The sequence below is a fragment of the Callithrix jacchus genome, chromosome 1 (genome assembly GCF_049354715.1).
Source record: "Callithrix jacchus isolate 240 chromosome 1, calJac240_pri, whole genome shotgun sequence".
In the NCBI taxonomy this organism is placed as follows: domain Eukaryota; kingdom Metazoa; phylum Chordata; class Mammalia; order Primates; family Cebidae; genus Callithrix; species Callithrix jacchus.
This window is the reverse complement of record NC_133502.1, coordinates 191,943,966-191,964,095: the sequence shown is the minus strand read 5'-3', so window position 1 is coordinate 191,964,095 and position 20,130 is coordinate 191,943,966. Positions and strand designations below refer to the sequence as shown.

General features: G+C 41.2%; 1 protein-coding gene across 5 annotated transcripts in view; it reads right to left on the bottom strand.

The window, feature by feature from the left end:
* The window catches only part of EP300 (EP300 lysine acetyltransferase), an 81,436-nt gene that overhangs the window by 16,994 nt on the left and 44,312 nt on the right, over nt 1-20,130 (bottom strand). For 3 of the 5 annotated variants that reach the window (XM_078334899.1, XM_078334902.1, XM_078334909.1), the window contains exons 7-19: nt 19,577-19,670; nt 17,512-17,649; nt 15,089-15,206; nt 13,813-13,987; nt 11,715-11,792; nt 10,868-10,977; nt 9,616-9,753; nt 8,609-9,043; nt 6,807-6,986; nt 6,439-6,583; nt 5,035-5,153; nt 2,437-2,676; nt 1,500-1,588 (exon numbers count right to left, since the gene is read on the bottom strand). In XM_078334899.1, the coding sequence (XP_078191025.1) occupies nt 1,500-1,588; nt 2,437-2,676; nt 5,035-5,153; nt 6,439-6,583; nt 6,807-6,986; nt 8,609-9,043; nt 9,616-9,753; nt 10,868-10,977; nt 11,715-11,792; nt 13,813-13,987; nt 15,089-15,206; nt 17,512-17,649; nt 19,577-19,670 (2,059 nt within the window). The remainder of the gene's footprint in view (nt 1-1,499; nt 1,589-2,436; nt 2,677-5,034; nt 5,154-6,438; nt 6,584-6,806; nt 6,987-8,608; nt 9,044-9,615; nt 9,754-10,867; nt 10,978-11,714; nt 11,793-13,812; nt 13,988-15,088; nt 15,207-17,511; nt 17,650-19,576; nt 19,671-20,130) is intronic. The other 2 variants (XM_078334914.1, XM_078334916.1) reach the window with 1 other exon arrangement.

Genomic DNA, 20,130 nt, shown 5'->3' with positions numbered 1-20,130 from the left:
GTGACAGAGTGAAACCCTATCTCAAAAAACAAAGAAAAAAATGGTTTACTTAAAAGCCTGCACAAGCAGTTAAATACTGACTATAGCCATCAAGTGGACACATTTTAAAAGGAAGTGATGTGTGCAGGTACATGATTAAAGGTGACATGGTGCAAAGATAAACACTTTAGACTACTGTTTTAGTAAACATGAGAAAAGTTTGTCAAGTTACTTGCTTTTTCAAACATAAGGTACTTATACATTTGACTCTCACCTTTTCTAGGTTTCAAATGAGTAAAAAGCTAGATTTTTACTCACTGCAAAATCAAAGCATTAGGTTTACAAAGCATTAGAAGCATATCTAACTTTTCGTAAATAAAATAAGCTTAAGTGACTTTTCAAAGCTAGAAATACATCTGCATCACACAAGTTCAGCAAAAACCAATACCATGTATTTGGTATTAACAAGCAAAGAGTTTTAGTACCATCCAGCCTTGTTATTACTATTATCAGAGCCCTGAATAAACACCCAATGCAAGCTATACTGTAGGCTGATCACTGAAAACAAGAGATAAATTGTGATTAAGATAGGTTAGTGAACGCAGCTGACGCAGTCCTAGCAATCCTAGCATTTTGGAAGGCCGAGGTGGGTGGATCACTAGGTCAGAAGATTGAGACCATCCAGGCCAACATGGTATAACCTCATCTCTACTAAAAAATTAGCTGGGTGTGGTGGCACATGCCTGTAATCCCAGCTACTTGGGAGGCTGAGTCAGGAGAATCACTTGAACCAGGGAGTTGGAGGTTGCAGTCAGCCGAGATCTTGCTATTGCACTCCAGCCTGGTAACAGAGTGAGACTCCGTTAAAAAACAAACAAACAAAAAAGATAGATTAGTGAATGAGATTTATGTGATTACAGCCATTGATTGGGCAGGAGAAAATTAGGCAGAGGTGCCTAGTTTATCAGACTCAAAATGTCCCCTCTGTCATATGCAAGGCTATGTTGCGAAAAGCAAGGTACAGAGCTATTTGAGGTTTTCCTTTCTATTTGCTTAATATGAGGCAAATAAAAGACTCCAGAATCCTGTTTTCATATATTCCAAGAACAACTCAGCGATAGGCCTCATATAAAAGGGAAACATTTTCAAAAAGCTATCTAGCTAGTTTCACAAGTTTGAAAATCATCTCCGTTTTGCCTCAGGCTGTGGTGATCAATTGAAAACACAGTAGAAAGAGAAGTGGAGCCTGGGATACAGACACATCTATGTCAACAACTCACAAAGTTGCTTAACTTCTCAGAGTCTTGGTAGGAAACCATGACAACTGATGCAAGGCTATTTTGATAGAAAATTTTCTAATTCTGTAAACAAAGGCAGAAGGCAAAAAACAGAACTTGTGCTATACAGCTGTCTTCAAGCAAGATACACATGAACCATGACTGTACGTGTGCTGGTCCATCCGCATGCACTCCCTGGACATGTGGACACATGGACCATGGTCTACACCTGGCCAAGCTTACCTGTTCTGGTAACTGTAGTAAGTGGCATCACGAGGTATTGTGCATAACTGTTTGCCATAGCAACACAGTGTTTGTGGAGAGAATTCCAACTGCAAAAGAAACCATTTGTTAAAAAGCACAGAGGCCTTAAGGACAAGCTAGAATAGTTAAGAATGGCAAATCAGAAACAAAAGTCAGTGGTGTCTTAGTTCTCATTTATCTTCATTATAATGGGCTAATTCAGTTTCTGAAAATCATTCTCAGTTTAACTTCTACATTATTTCAAAATGCTGAGGTAGGCTTAGCAGTCATTATCCTTCCATCACTTTATCAAAGAACCCAACAGGAATAGCTGGGCATGGTGGTGCTTGCCTGCAGTGCTCAGGAAGCCAAGCTGGGAAGACTGCATGAGCCCAAGAGTTCCAGACCAGCTCAGGAAACACAGCAAGACCCCAATCTCATTTTAAAAACAAAAAACCAATAATGTGAAGTGGTATGTACTGAAAAGCCAACAGATGCTGAGGAATCTGGTCCTACAGCTGAACATAAAAGAATGCCTCTACTCCAGATGAGCTCAGTCTGCTGATTCAGTATTTGATTGGTCAACTTTTCCATATAATTGACCCCTGTGAAAAAATGCCTTTAAAGAAATTCCACTTCATATTAAGAGCTATTACTACCATGGCACACATTAAAAGAAAGACTGTGTCAGCTGGGAGAGGTGGCTCATGCCTGTAGTCCCAGTTGCTCAGGAGGCTAAGGTGGGAGAACTGCTTGAGCCCTGGAGGTTGAGACTGCAGTGAGCTATGACTTCACAACTACACTCTAGCCTGGGAGACAGAATGAATGAATAAGCAAGCCATGTCAAAGCCAGAAGTCAGATATTCTCTTATCACAGTCATCACTGTATTATTCTAGGTATCCTCAAAAAGTTACAAATTTGAAACCCATTTCTTACCTTTCTGCCACAACAGTATCCAAGGCTTTGCATCACTGGGTCAATTTCCTGTTCAAAGACCTCAGATAGTTTGGAGCAGTATTTGTATACCCGTGATGTTTTCCGGTTATATAACCAGGCATTATTGAACATAAGCCAAATATCATCAACATATTGCCAGGGCTCCTGATACTGTCCAGTGTCTAACTTCCTCTTAATTGTAGAAAGATCCATAGGGCTCTTCACAATATCAAAGTAATCCTAGAAAGAAGACAAGTGACATCAAACATTAGTCAAGTCTAACTATATTTATGGGAGATGGAGTATCATCCATTATCACTGTTAATCTTTGAGGCAGTGTTTTAGTTTCTGACCTGATTGTATTCCCCAAGAGGTGACGGATGTCCGATACTTCTTTAGATAGATCATCAGTCTACAGAGATACTAACCTACTCAAAGGGCAGAAAAACAGAACTACTATGGACTTTTTAGACATCAGGCTGGGAGTTTACTGAAACTATTCCAGGTACTTCATGAAAGTACATGTCAGATCAGTAAAGTCAAAGACATTTAAAATTTTAGTACTAGAAGAGGTGTACAATTAGGAAATTAAGCCTACAGAACTTAAAGTGTTCCACCTGAAATCACAGGAAGATACAGGAGGAGAAAATTCCTAAAACCTTTTGCCCCTGGAAGCACTTGATTTTTTTTTTTTTTTTTTTTTTGAGACAGAGTTTCGCTTGTTACCCAGGCTGGAGTACAATGGCACGATCTCAGCTCACTGCAACCTCTGCCCCTGGGTTAAAGCAATTCTCTTGCCTCAGCCTCCCGAACAGCTGGGACTACAGGCTTATGCCATCATGCCCAGCTAATTTTTGTATTTTTAGTAGAGATGGGCTTTCACCACGTTGACCAGGATGGTCTCGATCTCTTGACCTTGTGATCCACCCGGCTCGGCCTCCCAAAGTGCTGGGATTATAGGCGTGAGCCACCGTGCCCGGCCTAGCACTTGACTTTTGAGACAGAGTCTCGGTCTGTTGTCCAGGCTGGAGTGCAGTGGTGCTATCTTGGCTCACTGCAACCTCCGCCTCCCAGGTTCAAACAATTCTCCTGCCTCAGCCTCCCAATGTGCCACCACGCCCAGCTAATTTTTGTATTTTTAGCAGAGATGGGGTTTCACTATGTTTGGCCAGGCTGGTCTCAAACTCCTGACCTCAAGTGATTTGCCCACCTTGGCCTCCTAAAGTGATGGGATTACAGGCATGAGCCACAGGGCCCGGCCCAGTAACAGTGTAAAACCCCCAAATGACACCTGCCAGCAGCCTAATATATGGAGGCAACTTTATAAACAAAGATAACTGGGGTCCATTTTTCTGCTATGATCTATTGGCTCTTAAAACAACAAAAGTAAATATACTACACCCAGGAATTCCACTCCTCGGTAAATACTAAAAAAAAATAAAAATAGAAATCCACGCAAAACTTGTACACCAATATTCACTGTAGTACTATCTTAATAGTCAATAAGTGGACCGGGCGCGGTGGCTCACGCCTGTAATCCCAACACTTTGGGAGGCCGAGGCAGGTGGATCACAAGGTCAACAGATCGGGATCATCCTGGTCAACATGGTGAAACCCCATCTCTACTAAAAATACAAAAAAAAAAATTAGCTAGGCACGGTGGCGCGCGCCTGTAATCCCAGCTACTCAAGAGGCTGAGGCAGGAGAATTGCCTGAACCCAGGAGGTGGAGCTTGCGGTGAGCCGAGATCGCACCATTGCACTCCAGCGCCTGGGTAACGAGCGAAACCCTGTCTCAGAAAAAAAAAAAAGTCAAAAAGTGTAAACAACCCAAATGTCTACCAACTAATCAATGGGTAAAGAAAATGTGTATAATGGAATATTATTGGCTATAAATAAGTATGAGGTACTGATTCGTGCTACAACATGAATGAACCTTGAAAACATTATGCTAAGGAAAGTTCTGGCACGAAGAATCACATATTGTATGTTTAATTTAATTAAGTGTGTAGAATAGACAAATCCAGAAATAGACTGCAGTTTAGTGATGGTCTAGGATTGGGGTGCTATGGGAGAAAATGGTGAGTTACCATTAAATCCTGTTAATGGTACAGGATTTTTTTGAATGATGAAAATAGAAGTCTCATGCACAACTCTGTGAATATACTAAGAATCACCGAATTAGGCCAGGCCTGGTGGTTCATGCCTACAATTTCAGCACTCTGAGAGTCTGAGGTGGGCTGACTGCTTGAGTCCAGGCAGGAGTTCAAGACCAGCTTGGGCAACATGGTGAAACCCCAACTCTACTAAAAAATGCAAAGAACTAGCCAGCTGAGGTGGCACATGCCTGTAGTCCCAGCTACTCAGGAGGCTAAAGTGGGAGAATCATCTGAGCCCAAGAGGTAGAGGCAGTAGTGAGCCAAGATCGAGCCACTGCACTGCAGCCTGGGCAACCAGATTAAGACGGTCTCAAAAAAAAAAAAAATCACTGAATTATACATTTGAAATGAGTAGTTATACTATTTGGAATGTGAATTCTCTCTCAATAAAGCTGTTATCAAATTAAAAAACAAAATCAGAAGTACCACCAGATACTTACAGGGATTCCTAAAAGCTGAGGGTCCACAGGCTGACGAAAAGGAAGGGATTCTGGATCTTGACGGTAAAGTGCCTCCAATGTTGGCATCAGTGCCTGTCGTAGTTCTTCTGGTTTGAAAACTTTGGAAAAAAAAGTGTATCTGAAATTAGTTATCAATTAATCAAAAGAACTTTTAAAAACCAGCTCTAAAAGCATCTCAACAATCAAATAACACAAAATTAACTACTCTGTCCCTATGGAAATATCACTAAGGACTTAATTACTGATTCTAAGTGCCGCTCTGCTTCAGGCAGCTCCTAAAAAGTGTGCCTTATCATCTTTAAACACCCTTCACCCTCAACAAAGACAGATTTGGTCAATTAGAAACAGAATCCAAAGGCTTCTAAAAATGTATGAAGAGGCTTTGCTAAATAAGAGTCCATGGGGCCAGGAACGGTGGCCCGTGTCTATAATCCCAGCACTTTGGCAGGCTGAGGTGGGCAGATCACTTTAAGGATAGTTTCAGCCTGGCCAACATGGTGAAACCTTGTCTCTACTAAAAAAACAAAAAAAATATATAGTTGGATGTGGTGGCACGCTAGTCTCAACTACTCAGTAGGCTGAGGCAAGAGAACTGTCTGAACTTGGGAGGCAGATGTTGCAGTGAGCTGAGATTGTGCCACTACACTCCAGCCTGGGAAACAGAGTGAGACTCCATCTCCAAAAAAAAAAAAAGAAAATAAATTATTAAATGAGACAATGTGGGTACTTAACACACGGAAGGTAAATGATAAATGCTATTATTATTCCTAGTCTTTCCTGTATTTTAGCCAAGGCTATTTACAAACATTTCTCTTTTGAGAAATAGAACTTTTTTTTTGAGATGAAGTCTCACTCTGTTGCTCAGGCTGGAGTGCAGTGGCACAATCTCGGCTCACTGCAACCTCCGCCTCCCAGGTTCAAATGATTCTCATGCGTCAGTCTCCTGCATAGCTGGGATTACAGGCACGTGCCACCACACCTGGCTAATTTTTGTATTTTTGGTAGAGACAGAGTTTCACCATGTTGGTCAGGCTGGTCTCCAACTCCTGACCTCAAAGTGATCCGCCCACCTCAGCCTCCCAAAGTGCTGGGATTACAGGTGTGAGTCACCGTGCCTGGCCAAAGAGAGAATTTTTAGAGGGTGCTAACCAAGGAACTCTGAAGAAATGAGGGGAATGACTAACTCAATGGTTGCTGCAAGTGAATATAACTTAAAAAAAAAAAAATACATTAGTAACAAGGAAGAGACCAGGCCCAGGGCTTCAAGGTTAATGAAATCACATTAATGGCAACTTCTGAGGCCCAAGAGGCATGATCACAATACCGCCTTGGGTCTTTGGTTTCTTCAGCTACTTCTAGAACCAACAGCCTAAGAGACTCAACTCTTTTTCTTTGACTGTCCCGGAGCTGGAGATGACTGGGTAGCTGAAGTACTTGGCTGGTCTTCCTCCTCTTTTATTTCAGTTTTTGAATCAGTGCCTCTCTCTTCTGTTTCTGTAGGTTCCACTTTACAGTCATCTACTTTAGACTAAAAGAAAAGGGTTTTTAGTATTTCAAAAATATCTACTTGGGAATCAATAAGATCACTATCATTCATTACATCATTTACTCTCCCCTATGGATGTAATCTCACCACCCTTTCTCATGCCATGAGATGTAATTATCAAAATATTCTTCCGCAGTATTTTTAAAAAATTGGGTTCCCAGACTGAGGTCCTAACCACATCAAATAGTAACTTCCCTACTCTCACCTCTGTAATATCCTCCGGCTGAGTATCTGCTGGTTCTGGTTGATCCACCTCCATTTTAGCCTCCATTTTCACTTCCTGGGAAGGTTGCTTCTCAGGAATGGCCTGAGAATTCACTTCTGTGCTACTAGTAGATGGAGGGTTTGATACCTGTCCTTCAGTGTTTACAGCTAGCTGGGAAAGCTAGGCAGAAAAAAAGGGGAGTGGGTGAGACACATACACACAGTTTGCCAGTGATACAATCTGAGTGTAAGGTAAGCAACAGGACAGCAGAATTAAACACCTATTTCTTGGCTTATATTCATTCACGGTGCCTTCATTTGGTCTGCTCATTTCACCTCCTTTAATTATGCTTAAGGACAGGAGAATTAAGACTCGTAAATGCTGGCTGGCTGGGTGTACATCCAACAGCCAGCAACTATTTCACTGATAACTATCGTTCTCTGGCCGTGTGGGGGTTTCAAAGATGTCTGCTTCATAGGAGCTCATATTTATACAAAAATGGGATGAAAGAAAATAACAAAACTGGCTATCTTTTTTGTTTTTACCTTCTCATTACATAAAGTTTCAAATGTACAGAAAAAGAGAATAAATATAATGATGTCCCACATAGTGGCTGTTTTCAATCACTAGATTCTAATGAGATAACTGGCAATCCCTATCTTCTTCCTAAGTCTTGTCATAAGAAACCTCTTAATGAGAAGTCAGTATTTTCTGAAACTACCCTTGATTTTATAAAGAATAAAATTAAACAAATCTACTGGTTCCTCTTTCTGTCCTTCCTTGTCTATCAGAGGCCACGATGAACCAGCCATCCATCAACTACAGTATTTTATAAAATGGCTGTGACACATGGGACTTCTCAGTTCAAACTGTTGAGAACTAATATATTACTATCGATATCAAAGTAGAAGCTGCTAAACCCTTAACAAAAAGAGTTCTATTAATAAGGACTCAACTATTATATGAGAATTTGGATTTTTATTATATACATAACCAACTTCTCACAAGTGAGCTACAGGTTGTTCTGGGTCTGTAATTCTCTCATCTTAGATGATTTTTTAATTTTGGATAGGGCCACAGGGACTCATAAATCTGCGATTTTTTTTTTTAAAGACAGAGTTTTGCTGTTGCTTAGGCTGGAGTGCAGTGGGTGCCATCTCAATTACTGCAACCTCCAACGCCTCCCAGGTTTAAGCAATTCTCCTGCCTTAGTCCCCCAAGCAGCTGGAATTAGAGGTACCCACTAACACATCTGGCTAAATTTTGTATTTTTTGTAGAGATGGGGTTTCACCATGTTGGCCAGGCTGGTCTTGAACTCCTGACCTCAAGTGATCTGTCCGTCGTGGCCTCCCAAAGTGCTGGGGTTACAGGTGTAACCCACCATGCCTGCCTGACTCTAGAATTTTAAAATTCAGTCTCTTAAGTTTTACAGCTCAAACTGTTTGAAAAAAATTCTTTAAATATGTGTCATATTTATATACTGCACTAAATGATATACTAAATAAGGAAGAGGACTGTGTCCCCTTGCCATACCTCTTTACATACCTTCAACCTTAGAGTACAACATGAAACATAATGGTCAAAGTCAGATAGAAATAAAATCTTTATGCTCCTGCTACTATAATAGGTCCTATCACAGCAAGGCACAACAGGGTAAGAAAGTCCCTAATGAAAAAGAGATTACATTCTACTTGTGGAGAAAACAGTAAGTGATAAAAGAGAATAACAGAAATGGCCCAGAAGTAATATAATACTACAGTGTAACTCTAATGATTCTGCCTAAATCCAAATCTCTACTTACTGGAGTTGCAGGCTGTGGAGGAAGCAGCGGTGCTGTTGGGGTAGGAACAGAGGCTGCTGTGCTCTGCTGTGAGCGAGGCTGCTGTTGGGACTGGTCAGCTGAAGGAGCAGCAGGAAGTGAAGACTGCACTTGTGGGGTAAGTTGTGTTGGTGGTGTAGGTGTCTGCCTTGGAGGGGGATGTAAAGCCTGGGACTGTGGCCCAGATGGAATGGCAGGAGGCGTAGGAACAGGGGCTGGAATTGCTGTTGCTGGTGGCTGCTGAGCCCCTATGCTTGGGGGAGTATGATGGGGGGTAGGGGTACGACTAGGTACAGGCGAGGGGGAATTCTGATGCAGAGCTGGTTGAGGAAGCTGGGGACAGTGAATGTGGCTCCCCTGAGACCCTGGAGGCATTATAGGAGAGTTCACTGGGCAGGAAGAACTAGACATTTGTGCCTGTTAAAAAACAACAAGACAGCAATTCAAAACAGAAGGAAATATTTATACAGGCATGTTATATGCATTTAGGACACAAACTGATTAAACAAACAGTAGCAATGTGTCTATTTCATAAAGTGTAAAAACCCTATTACTGGGGATATATCTTTGGAGAGCACCATCAATAAAGTACTTAACTAAAGAGACTTCAAACCATTCAGCAGAATGGCCTTAGTCACTGCAGAAAAATGGCAGAATTGAGTGCATAGTACTCTAGGGCCTCCCTATGCTCTCTTCAGCCAGAGTTCCTTCTACGGTCTAGTAAATTCTAAGATTTTACTTTAAAAGTGTTCACTACAAAAAAAAAATTAAAACCATCCATTTAAATTATTTCCTAATTTGTAACAACACCATTGCTATGTCATAATCTCTTCATGTTCTGAATGCCCTAAGTCCAAAATTGTTATTTTTTAAAGAATCATCTGTTTTCACTCATTGTTTGCTGCCACTCTTTCCTATAAAAACCTAAGTCAAGAGAAATTTCAAGAATCAAAAATAAGTTAAAAAAAAAATCCACTTATAAGACATACTTGAGACACTGGAGCTTGACCGCTGGACGGAGCCAAAGACATATTTGTTACATTCATTCCCTGTGATGGGAACTGAGTCTGAGGAAGGAACTGGCTCTGGCTGGAAGGCTGCTGCATACGAGGCCCATAGCCCATAGGCTGCAAAAAACCAGAGCACCAAACTATTCATTCTACTATAACTGAAATCATCAAATGATCCTAATGTCAGGCTTATTAAGCAGAGAAAAGTCAAAGACAGGAGTATAGGTGAAAAGGGCTGGAGAGGAATAGGAAGAAAGTTGTGGAACAACTGACTGTTGCGCCAAGATAAACGGGAATAGCCTCACAGCTTACCTAGGCCTATGCTCAAGAAATAATAAGAATGGGACAAACATACATTCTCTTGATATACAAATATACCTAGCTCTAACAAGGATAGCAGGTAACTTTCTTTGCATGCTCTAAGTGAGGAGAGTGAATCACAATTTCATGAGCTCACATCAGTGATGTAGTAATAGCACAAATTCTAAGAACCATAATATGTAAAAACAAATAAAATCTTACACGTTGTGGCACAATCTGGTAGCATTCACGGTCCACAAATGCTCCAGGATTGTTACACTTCTAAAATTACCCTACACAAATCCAGGCCTTAAAGAAAGAAATCTGTAGTACCAAAGGCCAGCCAAAAACTTCGTAAGCTAAGAACATCTGTCTTACAGGTTGAAATGAAGGACAGAACTCCTTGTTGAAAACGGCAGATTAGTGAGAAGTAGTAATGCTCAGGAACCCCTCAAAAGGCTGAAGAATCAGAGGCACCAGCTAACTCTAAAGGGCAGCAGGAGGGTTGGGGTCAGTGTGAAGAGATGGACTGGTTAAGAGTTCGCCTAAGGAGCAGGAGATGCCTAGTCTTTCTTTTCTGGTCTCAAGAACCAGTCAAACACACCATCACCCTTGCAAACGACAGACAGTTCTCTGCCTGGAGAAGGGAAGACAGACATCAGGGAAGAGAAGTGACTGTGAATATGCATGCAGGCTACTAAACATTGAGACTCCAGGGATAAGGGCCTGGCTGTTTTTATTTTTTTGTCAGCTTTCTAATAGGGCTAAATACATTAAAATTACAGAATTACAGAAGAACTAGGAGTTATGGTCTGTTTAAATGACTGTGAGAATTTACAAAGCAGGAACAAACAGGATTAAGCAGGAACAAACAGGATTTTCAAAATACCAGGTAAAGGCCAAAGAGATTACCCAAAGATGGCAAACTAACCGGGTTGAGAGTTCCAGGCTGAGCCAACTGTCCATGGTGCTGAAGAGGAGGGGTTTGCCGGGGTACAATAGGGGGCTGGGCCATGCTCATCTGGCCAAATTGATTCAAACCTGTGAATATGTACAAAATAGTAGATCTGAATGCCTTTGTGAAATTGAAGAATAAAATAATTCTTATGTCTAATTCTATAACATTTTATCAGGGCTAATAAACCTGCTTTCAATCTTCCATGTATAAATATATCTGTCTCATTTGCAGCAGTTGTATACAGGCATTAACAGGATCTCCAAACTAAATTTTACACTCTACAAATGTACCTTTTTTTTTTTGAGACAGAGTCTCGCTCTGTTGCCCAGGCTGGAGTGTAGTGGCATGATCTGTTCATTGCAATTTCCACCTCCTGGGTTCAAGAGATTCTCCTGCCTCAGCCTCCCAAGTAGATGGGATGACTGACAGGCCTGAGCCACCATACTTGGCTAATTTTTGTATTTTTAGTAGAGACAGGGTTTACCACATTGGCCAGGCTGGTCTTGAACTTTGACCTCAGGTGATATACCAGCCTCAGCCTCCCAAAGTGCTGGGATTACAGCTTTAGGCCACCGTGCCCAGCCTGCACTTCTTTTAAAATGGATGCTGCATCATTTAATGTCACCTGCCCAGTGATCTGCCAGCCAACCTGCTCTTCACCCCCTCTTCCTCTAAGGGCTCCAACTCCAAGGGGTTTTTTGAATTTCTCAGGCAGGTTATCATGACACTTGCTGTTGACATAAAGTGGGTATCCAGATAGCAGGTATTATCTTGCAGTACATCAGGGATTCTTTTAAAATAATTTTTTTTCACTATTTACCAGACTGTGAAGTTATCCGAGGGATCATCTGGTTTGGCACACTGCCACGGATCATAGTTGGATCAGGCAGAGGACCATCTAGAGTAAAAAAGAGAAATAAAGAAGTATCTTTGCACCATCTGCCCTTAAACAACCAAACTCACTGTGAACACTGATCTTAAATAATATGCATATTATAACACACTATATATCTTGTACCTCTAAAATAGAAAAATAGAAGTAATTCTTTTTTATTTTGTTTCTCAAGTGATGTTCCTGCCTTATCCTCTCAAATAGCTGGGACTACAGGCACATGCTCCCATGCCTGGCTAATTTTTGTATTTTTTGTAGAGATGGAGTTTCAGGATATTGCCCAGGCTGGTCCTGAACTCCTGAGCTCAAGTGATCCGCAGCCTCAAGCTCCAAAGTGCTGCGATTATAGGCGTGAGTCCACATGCCCAACCCCTTTTATGCTTCTATTATTTTCGGTGTATTAGGTTAAGGTAAGAATCTCATTTTACAAAATGTCAGATTTAGTATAAGCTAAAGGTCAACAATTAAGGCTGATATTCAGTTCCACTACCTTTTATTCCTGCTTTCATCGGTACCAAACTGTTTTTACTCTGACATTAGAATAAAATTTAGTATCTCACAGACTTTAGACTTGGCTCAAATTTCACCCAGAACTTGAGTTAATTCTACCAAAACCAAGTATCTCATGTATGTCTATTTGTTTTTGTATCTTTAGTTACTACTCAAGTTCAAATCATGTACTGAAGCAGTCTCAACTGTAATCTTGACTTTCTCATTCCTGAAAATGTGTTCTCCTAACTACTCAAAAAAATCTGTTTTTCCTTACTATTGGGCCTCCATGTATACTATTTCCTCTGCCAGAAATGTTGCTCTTCCCAACTTTTTACACATCTTGGCCCAATTAGAAAACAGTATCTGGCACACTTTAGTTAATAATGAAATTAATAAATGAGGCTGCTAATGGCCATTGGAAATCATTTATTACTTCAATAAATAAAGAAGATGAACTTCTCAGTCTACCTATAATCTACTGATGGTATGAGGGTTACTACCTGCTGGCTCAGTTGGCACTTTAGGTCATTAGCATTTCCTAACTCAGCAAAGGCAGGTTTTTCTTATCAATGCCACAGCATTTAAACAGCCTGTATCATTCCTGAAAATGGTGTGCCTGCTCAGTATTTCAATATTTTGATTCTACCAGTAAGTCAATGATTGAATAAGACAACAATGTATCATAGTCTTGGCTATCTGGTTAATTCATCACGTCAACAATGATGATATAACCAGAAATTGAAGCTGCCAAAATGTAATTTTAAATGATGCTTCTAGGCTGGGTGGTGGTGGCTCACGCCTGTAATCTCAGTAATTTGGGAGGCCAAGGTAGGGGGGTGGGGTGGGGGGGAGGAGGAGGATCACTTGAGGCCCAGAGTTCCAGACCAGCCTGGCCAACATGTCGAAACCAGTTTCTATGAAAAATACAAAAATTAGCCAGCCATGGTGGCATGTGCCTGTAATCCCAACTACTCGGAAGGCCAAGGTGGGAGAACTGCTTGAACCTGGGAGGCAGAGATCCTGCCACTGCATTCCAGTCTAGGACACACAGTGCGTCAATGTCTACCCCCCCGCCCCGCAAAAAAAAAGAGCTCCTAGCCTTAGAATATTTATGTCAATTAGAAAGTGTGACAGTGTAACATGATATTATGTGTGTCACAGAGTGTAAACCTCTATGGGGGTCCTGAACCTGGTCACCCTACAAACATCTACTGGCTACTTACAACACAAGCCAGTCTCAGAGAAATCTGTGAATATCTGTAGGTTATCACTTTCTAGGTGTCACCATTAGAGAACTTTACTTTGGGCTCTAAATCAATGCCAGATCATCAAGGTGTGTTAAGTACTATGCCCAGACATCTTAAATATACTGTTCTGCTTCTGTTTTTTACTATAAGTTATTTTCTTTGCAAAGGCAAATCGTTATTTAAAAACTCTAAAATAGTAACACAAGCCTATAGAAATTAATGACTTTGGATAGAAACTATTTGTTTATCAATTTCTCTCAAATGTAAGTATAACAAAAAATACTTACTAGAAGTCATTCCTGGTTGCGGCTGTCCCATGTTAGGCCCTGGATTCATGGAAACTGGAACCATGCCTCCAGCATTTGGTAGCATGTTCTGTTTCTGTAGTCTAGTCCTTCGTTTTTCTTCTAGTTCTTTCTGGATCTTATAGATTTTCTCAGCTAGAAGGTGGTAGTATTCCGCCTTTTGAATTGTTGAAGTAAAATAAGGGAGATGAGGAAAAAGGAACTACCACCAGATAACAGGAAAAATAAACTGAGAACAGGTATTAGTTTCGTTTTTTATGCTGCATTAAGAAGTGGTACCAATTTAGAAAAAGTTCAACTTATGCAAAGAAACTGAACTACCATGAACAATACTAAGTTACTTTTCATATTCTAGTGAAGAGAGAACAGAGATGGTACAGCTCAGCACCACCACCACCCCTTTTTTGGGGAGAGACAAGGTCTGTCTCTCTGTTGCCAGTGGCACAATCATGGATCACTGTAGCTTGACTTCCAAGGCTCAGTTAATTCCCCCACCTCAGCCTTTTGACTAGCTGTGACTACAGGCATGTGCCATCATGCCCGCCTAATTTCTTATATTTTTTGTAGAGACAGGGTTTTGCCATGTTGCCTGCGCTAGTCTCCAACTCCTAGGCTCAATGATCCACCCACCTGAGACTTTCAAACTGCTGAGATTACAGGCACCGAGCCACAGTGCTCGGCCAACTCGACACTTTTTAGGTTGACAAGACAACTAAATCAAGTGCCACATGAGTGCACTGTATTAGGAGGAAAAAAATAAAATTCTTGATGACATACATTTAAGAAATTGCTTTGTTATCCTAACTGTGCTTGGTGACAATAAGATGGGATAGCTTGACCGTGTACCCCGACTGAAGAACATGTACTACCTGCACATGCTAAAGAGGAATAAACTGGATAGGCACCGTGGCTCATGCCTGTAATCCCAGCACTTTGGGAGGCTGAGGTGGGTGGATTGCCTGAGGTCGAGAGTTCAAGACCAGCCTGTCACATGAAGAAACCCCGTCTCTACTAAAAATACAAAAAAAATTAGTTGGGCATGGTGGCGCATGACTGTAATCCCAACTACTCAGGAGGTGGAGGTTGCGGTGAGCCGAGATTGCACCACTGCACTCCAGTCTGGGCAAGAAGACCGAAACTCTGTCTCAAAACAAAAAACAAACAGGAACAAATAACCACAACAGGCCCAATCTTGGCTATTAATAGAAAAAAACAAAACAAAACAAAACAAAACAAAACAAAAAAACCAGATGCTCACTCGATTGTTTGCAGATTCATACATGTCGCCTTCGACTTTCCGAGCATATGCAACTAGGTTTTCCATCCGTCTGTCTTTTAAAGCAGCAGGATCTGGTGTAGGAAATATGGCTTGGACGCTGGAAAAAGAAAATCCCACCACTGTAATATCATGTGAGCTTTTAATTAGGTTTTTTTTCCTGATTTTTATACACTGAACACATAGAGGAAAAGAAAAAATAATGGCAAGGTGAGACATATTCAAATGTAATACTTAGTGAAATCAAATTGTCCTTTAGTGACAAATAAAACAATTTCTGTCTATATTTCCGATCACAATACAGAAAATGACTCCACAAAAAATATTCTTTGGTCCCTGTTACTCTAGACGTAAAGCAAAATATTACTTTGAGCTACATAGTAAAGAAAGTGAGAAAAACGAACTTTGTCATAGTATCAAGTAGCAAAAGCCTTCAGAGTTCCTTCTACTCTTCTAAGTTTATTATTCATCTTATTGAAATGAAACTTAATAACCAACCACTCTAAAATTTTTTAAACATCAAAAACTCAAAGTGTTCTGACAAAGCCTTATAAAAAACAAACAAAAAACCAAAAACCTGAAGTGGAGGGAGCAGAAATGCATAATGATTCTGCTAGATTCAGTTTTTCACTTTCTAACAATTCCCTAACAAAATGTTTTGCATTAGTATTTCCTATGATTGATAAATGTGATTTTTTAGGTGCTAATTTTTTGTCACAAAATAAGAGACTCGTTATTCCTTATTAAAGCAATCATTTCATTCCACTTGTGGATGGAGTTCTTTCCTTGTCAAATCCTACTACTAAGTACTACCATTTAAGAATTTCTGGGCTGGGCGCAGTTGCTCACACCTGTAATCCCAGCACTCTGCGAGGCCGAGGCAGGCAGATCACAAGGTCAGGAGATCAAGCCCATCCTGGCTAACACAGTGAACCCCCGTCTCTATTAAAAATACAAAAAACTAGCCAGGCATGGTGACAGGCACCTGTAGTCCCAGATACTCAGGAGGCTGTGGCAAGAGAATCTCTTGAAACCAGGAGGTGGAGGTGCAGCGAGCCGAGATCGTGCCACTGCACTCAAGTCTGGGAAACAAAAGCAGGACTTGGTCTCAAAAAAAAAAAAAATTTCTGACTGGTCAAACTGGCTTACACCTGTAACCCCAGCACTTTGGGAGGGCAAGGCAGGTTAATCACCTGAGGCCAGGAGTTCAAGACCAGCCTGGCCAACATGGCAAAACCCCATCTCTACTAAAAATACAAATATTAGCCAGGCAAGATTGCACCACTGCACTCCGGCTGGGAAACAGAGCAAGACTCTGTTTCCAAAAAAAGAATTCCTAAATTAAACACATATAATTGGTAATCTGACCTAACATGAAAACAGGATGATAAATAGTTCCCCAATCAATTAAAAATATGGATACAGTCAAGAATACCCTGCTATTAAGTGGAACTGAAATGAAAAGACTTCTCCAAGAAAAAAATGCAGCATGGTGTTTGAAGGGTAAACTCTGTAATCAGTGAGGTCCAAGCTCAACCTTTTTATGATGCTGAGCACATTTCATTTCCTTGCTCTATGTCTCCCCTTCCTTCATCTGACAAGAACTTTTTAGATTAAGATGGAGTTTGTGAGGGGACAGTACATGAAATATACCAACTTCTCAAAAATAAACTGCCATGTGCACATCTGGAGGACGAGACGACCAGAGAGACGATCCTATCAGATTCAACTTTTCAGCATAATAAAAGCTCCACTTTGCTGGGCACAGTGGCTCACACCTGTAATCCCAGCAATTTGGGAGGCCGAGGTGGGTGGGTCACTTGAGGTCAGAAGTTCGTGACCAGCCTGGCCAACATGGTGAAATCCCATCTCTACTAAAAATACAAAAATTAGCCAGGTGTGGTGGCGCATGCCTTTAGTCCCAGCTACCCAAGAGGCTGAGGCAGGACAATCAATGGAATCCGGGAAGCGGAGTTTGCAGTGAGCTGAAATTGAGCCATGGCACTCCAGCCTAGGCAACAGAGTGAGACTGTCTCAAAAAAAACCTCTACAAGGAGTAACAGAAAAGGATGTTACCACCACAATATTTTAATGAGCTGAGGCCTAGTTTTTCTTATAAGTCTTGCAAAGGCAATGACTAAAAACAAATTTTTAATTAATATGTTAATTAATGGCACTAGATAGAACCGTTCACACGCTATTAAAGCTGAAAGACTATAGATGATGAGAAAGGCTGAGAAGGAAAAAAGAAGCAGCAGCAAGAATTCCGCAAGACTAGAAGTATTAACATCATTGGCCAGGCTACAGAAGAACTGCTGATACTCCTTTGGTGGTTAAATGCCCAGGAGATTTAAAGCATGTTAGCATGACATCTATGAATAAGACATGTCCACAATCTTACTTACAGTTTGTGAACAAGATGATTTCGAAGATCCTGAGTAATATCTTCATGCCACTGTTTCCGAATTCCAGTAGTGGATGGTTGAGCTGCTGTTGGCATAGGACCCAGGGAGGCCACACTGGCATTTTCACTCATCATTGGGCTTCAAAAAGGGGTCACCAAATAGTTTTAGTGAAGAAGGGTAGGAGAAAGAAGACCTCATTTAATTCAAGCTGACTGATTATTGTAATGGAACCAATACACTATGTCACGTTTATTTGCATTAAGGAGATGGGCAGGGAGAACTATGTGACTAGACTCATTTTAAAGTGTGCATGTTCATACCGGTGTGAGGGAAAGTTGTATTTCTTTGTTTGGAGGGCAGAATGAGGTCCTCACACAAGATAACATAAGACTTAATTTTCTAGGTTTTGTTATGCTTTTTTTTTTGAGACACAGTCTTGTTCTGTCGCCCAGGCTGGAGTGCAGTGGTGCAATTTCAGCTCACTGCAACCTCTGCCTCCCAGGTTCAGGCAATTCTTGTGCCTTAGCCTCCCAAGTGGCTTGGATTACAGGCATGCATCACCATGTCCAGCTAATTTTCTTTATTTTGTTTTTGAGATGGGAGCCTTGCTCTGTCGTGCAGGCTGGCGTGTAGTGAGCCAATTCCAGCTCACTGCAACTTCTGCCTCCTGGATTCAAGCAATTCTCCTGCCTTAGCCTCCTGAGTTGCTGGGATTACAGGCACCTGCCACCACATCCTGATAATTTTTCTATTTTAGTAGAGCCGGGGTTTGACGATGTTGACTAGGTTGGTCTCAAACTTCTCACTTCAAGTAATCCACCTGGTTTATCCTCCCAAAATGCTGGGATTAAAGGCGTGAGCCACTGCGCCTGGCAATTTTTTGTACTATTTTTTTTTTGAGACGGAGTTTCGCTCTTGTTACCCAGGCTGGAGTGCAATGGCGCGATCTCGGCTCACCGCAACCTCCGCCTCCTGGGTTCAGGCAATTCTCCTGCCTCAGCCTCCCGAGTAGCTGGGATTACAGGCACACGCCACCATGCCCAGCTAATTTTTTGTATTTTTAGTAGAGACGGGGTTTCACCATGTTGACCAGGATGGTCTCGATCTCTTGACCTCGTGATCCACCCGTCTCGGCCTCCCAAAGTGCTGGGATTACAGGCTTGAGCCACCGTGCCCGGCCTATTTTTTTTTTTTTTTGAGACAGTCTTATCCTGTTGCTCAGGCAGGAGTGCAGTGGCGTGATCTTGGCTAACTGCAACCTCTGCCTCCCGGGTTCAAGTGATTCTCCTGCCTCAGCATCCTGAGTAGCTGGGATTAGAGATGTGTGCCACCATACCCGGCAAATTTTTGTATTTTTAGCAGAGACAAGGTTTCGCCATGTTGTCCAGGCTGGTCTTGAACTCCTAAGGTCAAGTGATCTACCTGCCTCAGCCTCCCACAGTGCTGGGATTACAGGTGAACTGCCATGCCTGGTCCAGACTTAAGTTTTGTAAGTCTTGTGTTATCAGACTAAGCTGCCATTTTAACACAGCTCACCTCAGGGAATCCTTTGGATGATGGACTAATTCTTTTTTTAAAGAAAAAAATTATTTTTTTCAGACAGAGTCTCGCTGTCACTCAGACTGGGGTGCAGTGGTGTAATCACCACTCATCATAGCCTTGACCTCCCAAGCTCAAGTGCTTCTCCCAACTCAGCCTCCTCAGTAGCTGGGAGTACAGGTGCACATCACCAGACCTAGCAAACATTTTAGTATTTTCTTGTAGAGAAGAGGTCTTGACATATTGCCCAGGCTGGTGGACTAATTCTTAACATCAGGATAAGGCGAACTCATTCTAATAGAGCTGTAACCTTGCAACATCCTGCTGTATTAGGGAAGGTCTAGGCTACACTAGATAATCAATATAATTTCAAATAAGACTGTAGAAAGAAGAATGAATGGACTTAAACGTCTGTCTATATTCAAGGACATCCACAAACCATGAAAACTAAGTTAAAAACTCAAACAAGGAGTTGTTAACCAGTATTTGTAATGTGACCCAGGGTACAAACCATGATAAGACTTACTTTTGAGAATTTATAGCTGAATGCAACATTGAGTCAGAAAGAAGACTCGGCGTTTGAACTCCTACACCTCCATTTACTCCCATAGGACTAGCACCTAAGACAAAACAAAATAACAAAAGACAGAAATAAATCCAACAGCCACCATACAATAAACACCATAAAGTCAACAAACAAATGACAAATCAGAAAAAATATTAGCAGCACATACAATAAATAATTGGCAATATAAAGGCTGAGCTGAACCCTTACAAACAGGTAAGAAAAAGATGAACCACCCAACAGTAAATTATAGAAAATGAAATATAGTAACTTTTTTAAAAAAAATACAAATGTGCACAACACTTACAGTTAAAACATATTTTCATGTATGAAATTCTCAAAGCTTGTAGATGTTGGTTTTCTAAATCCAAGTGTTGAGAGTGATGTGTGGAAATATACATTTTTCAACCAAAATGCACAGATGTATAAACTGATAATCTCTTGGAAGAGCTATTTGGCAAGTAAAAACATTCATGCATATATTCCTAGAATTTCCACTTTTGATGTCTTACAGT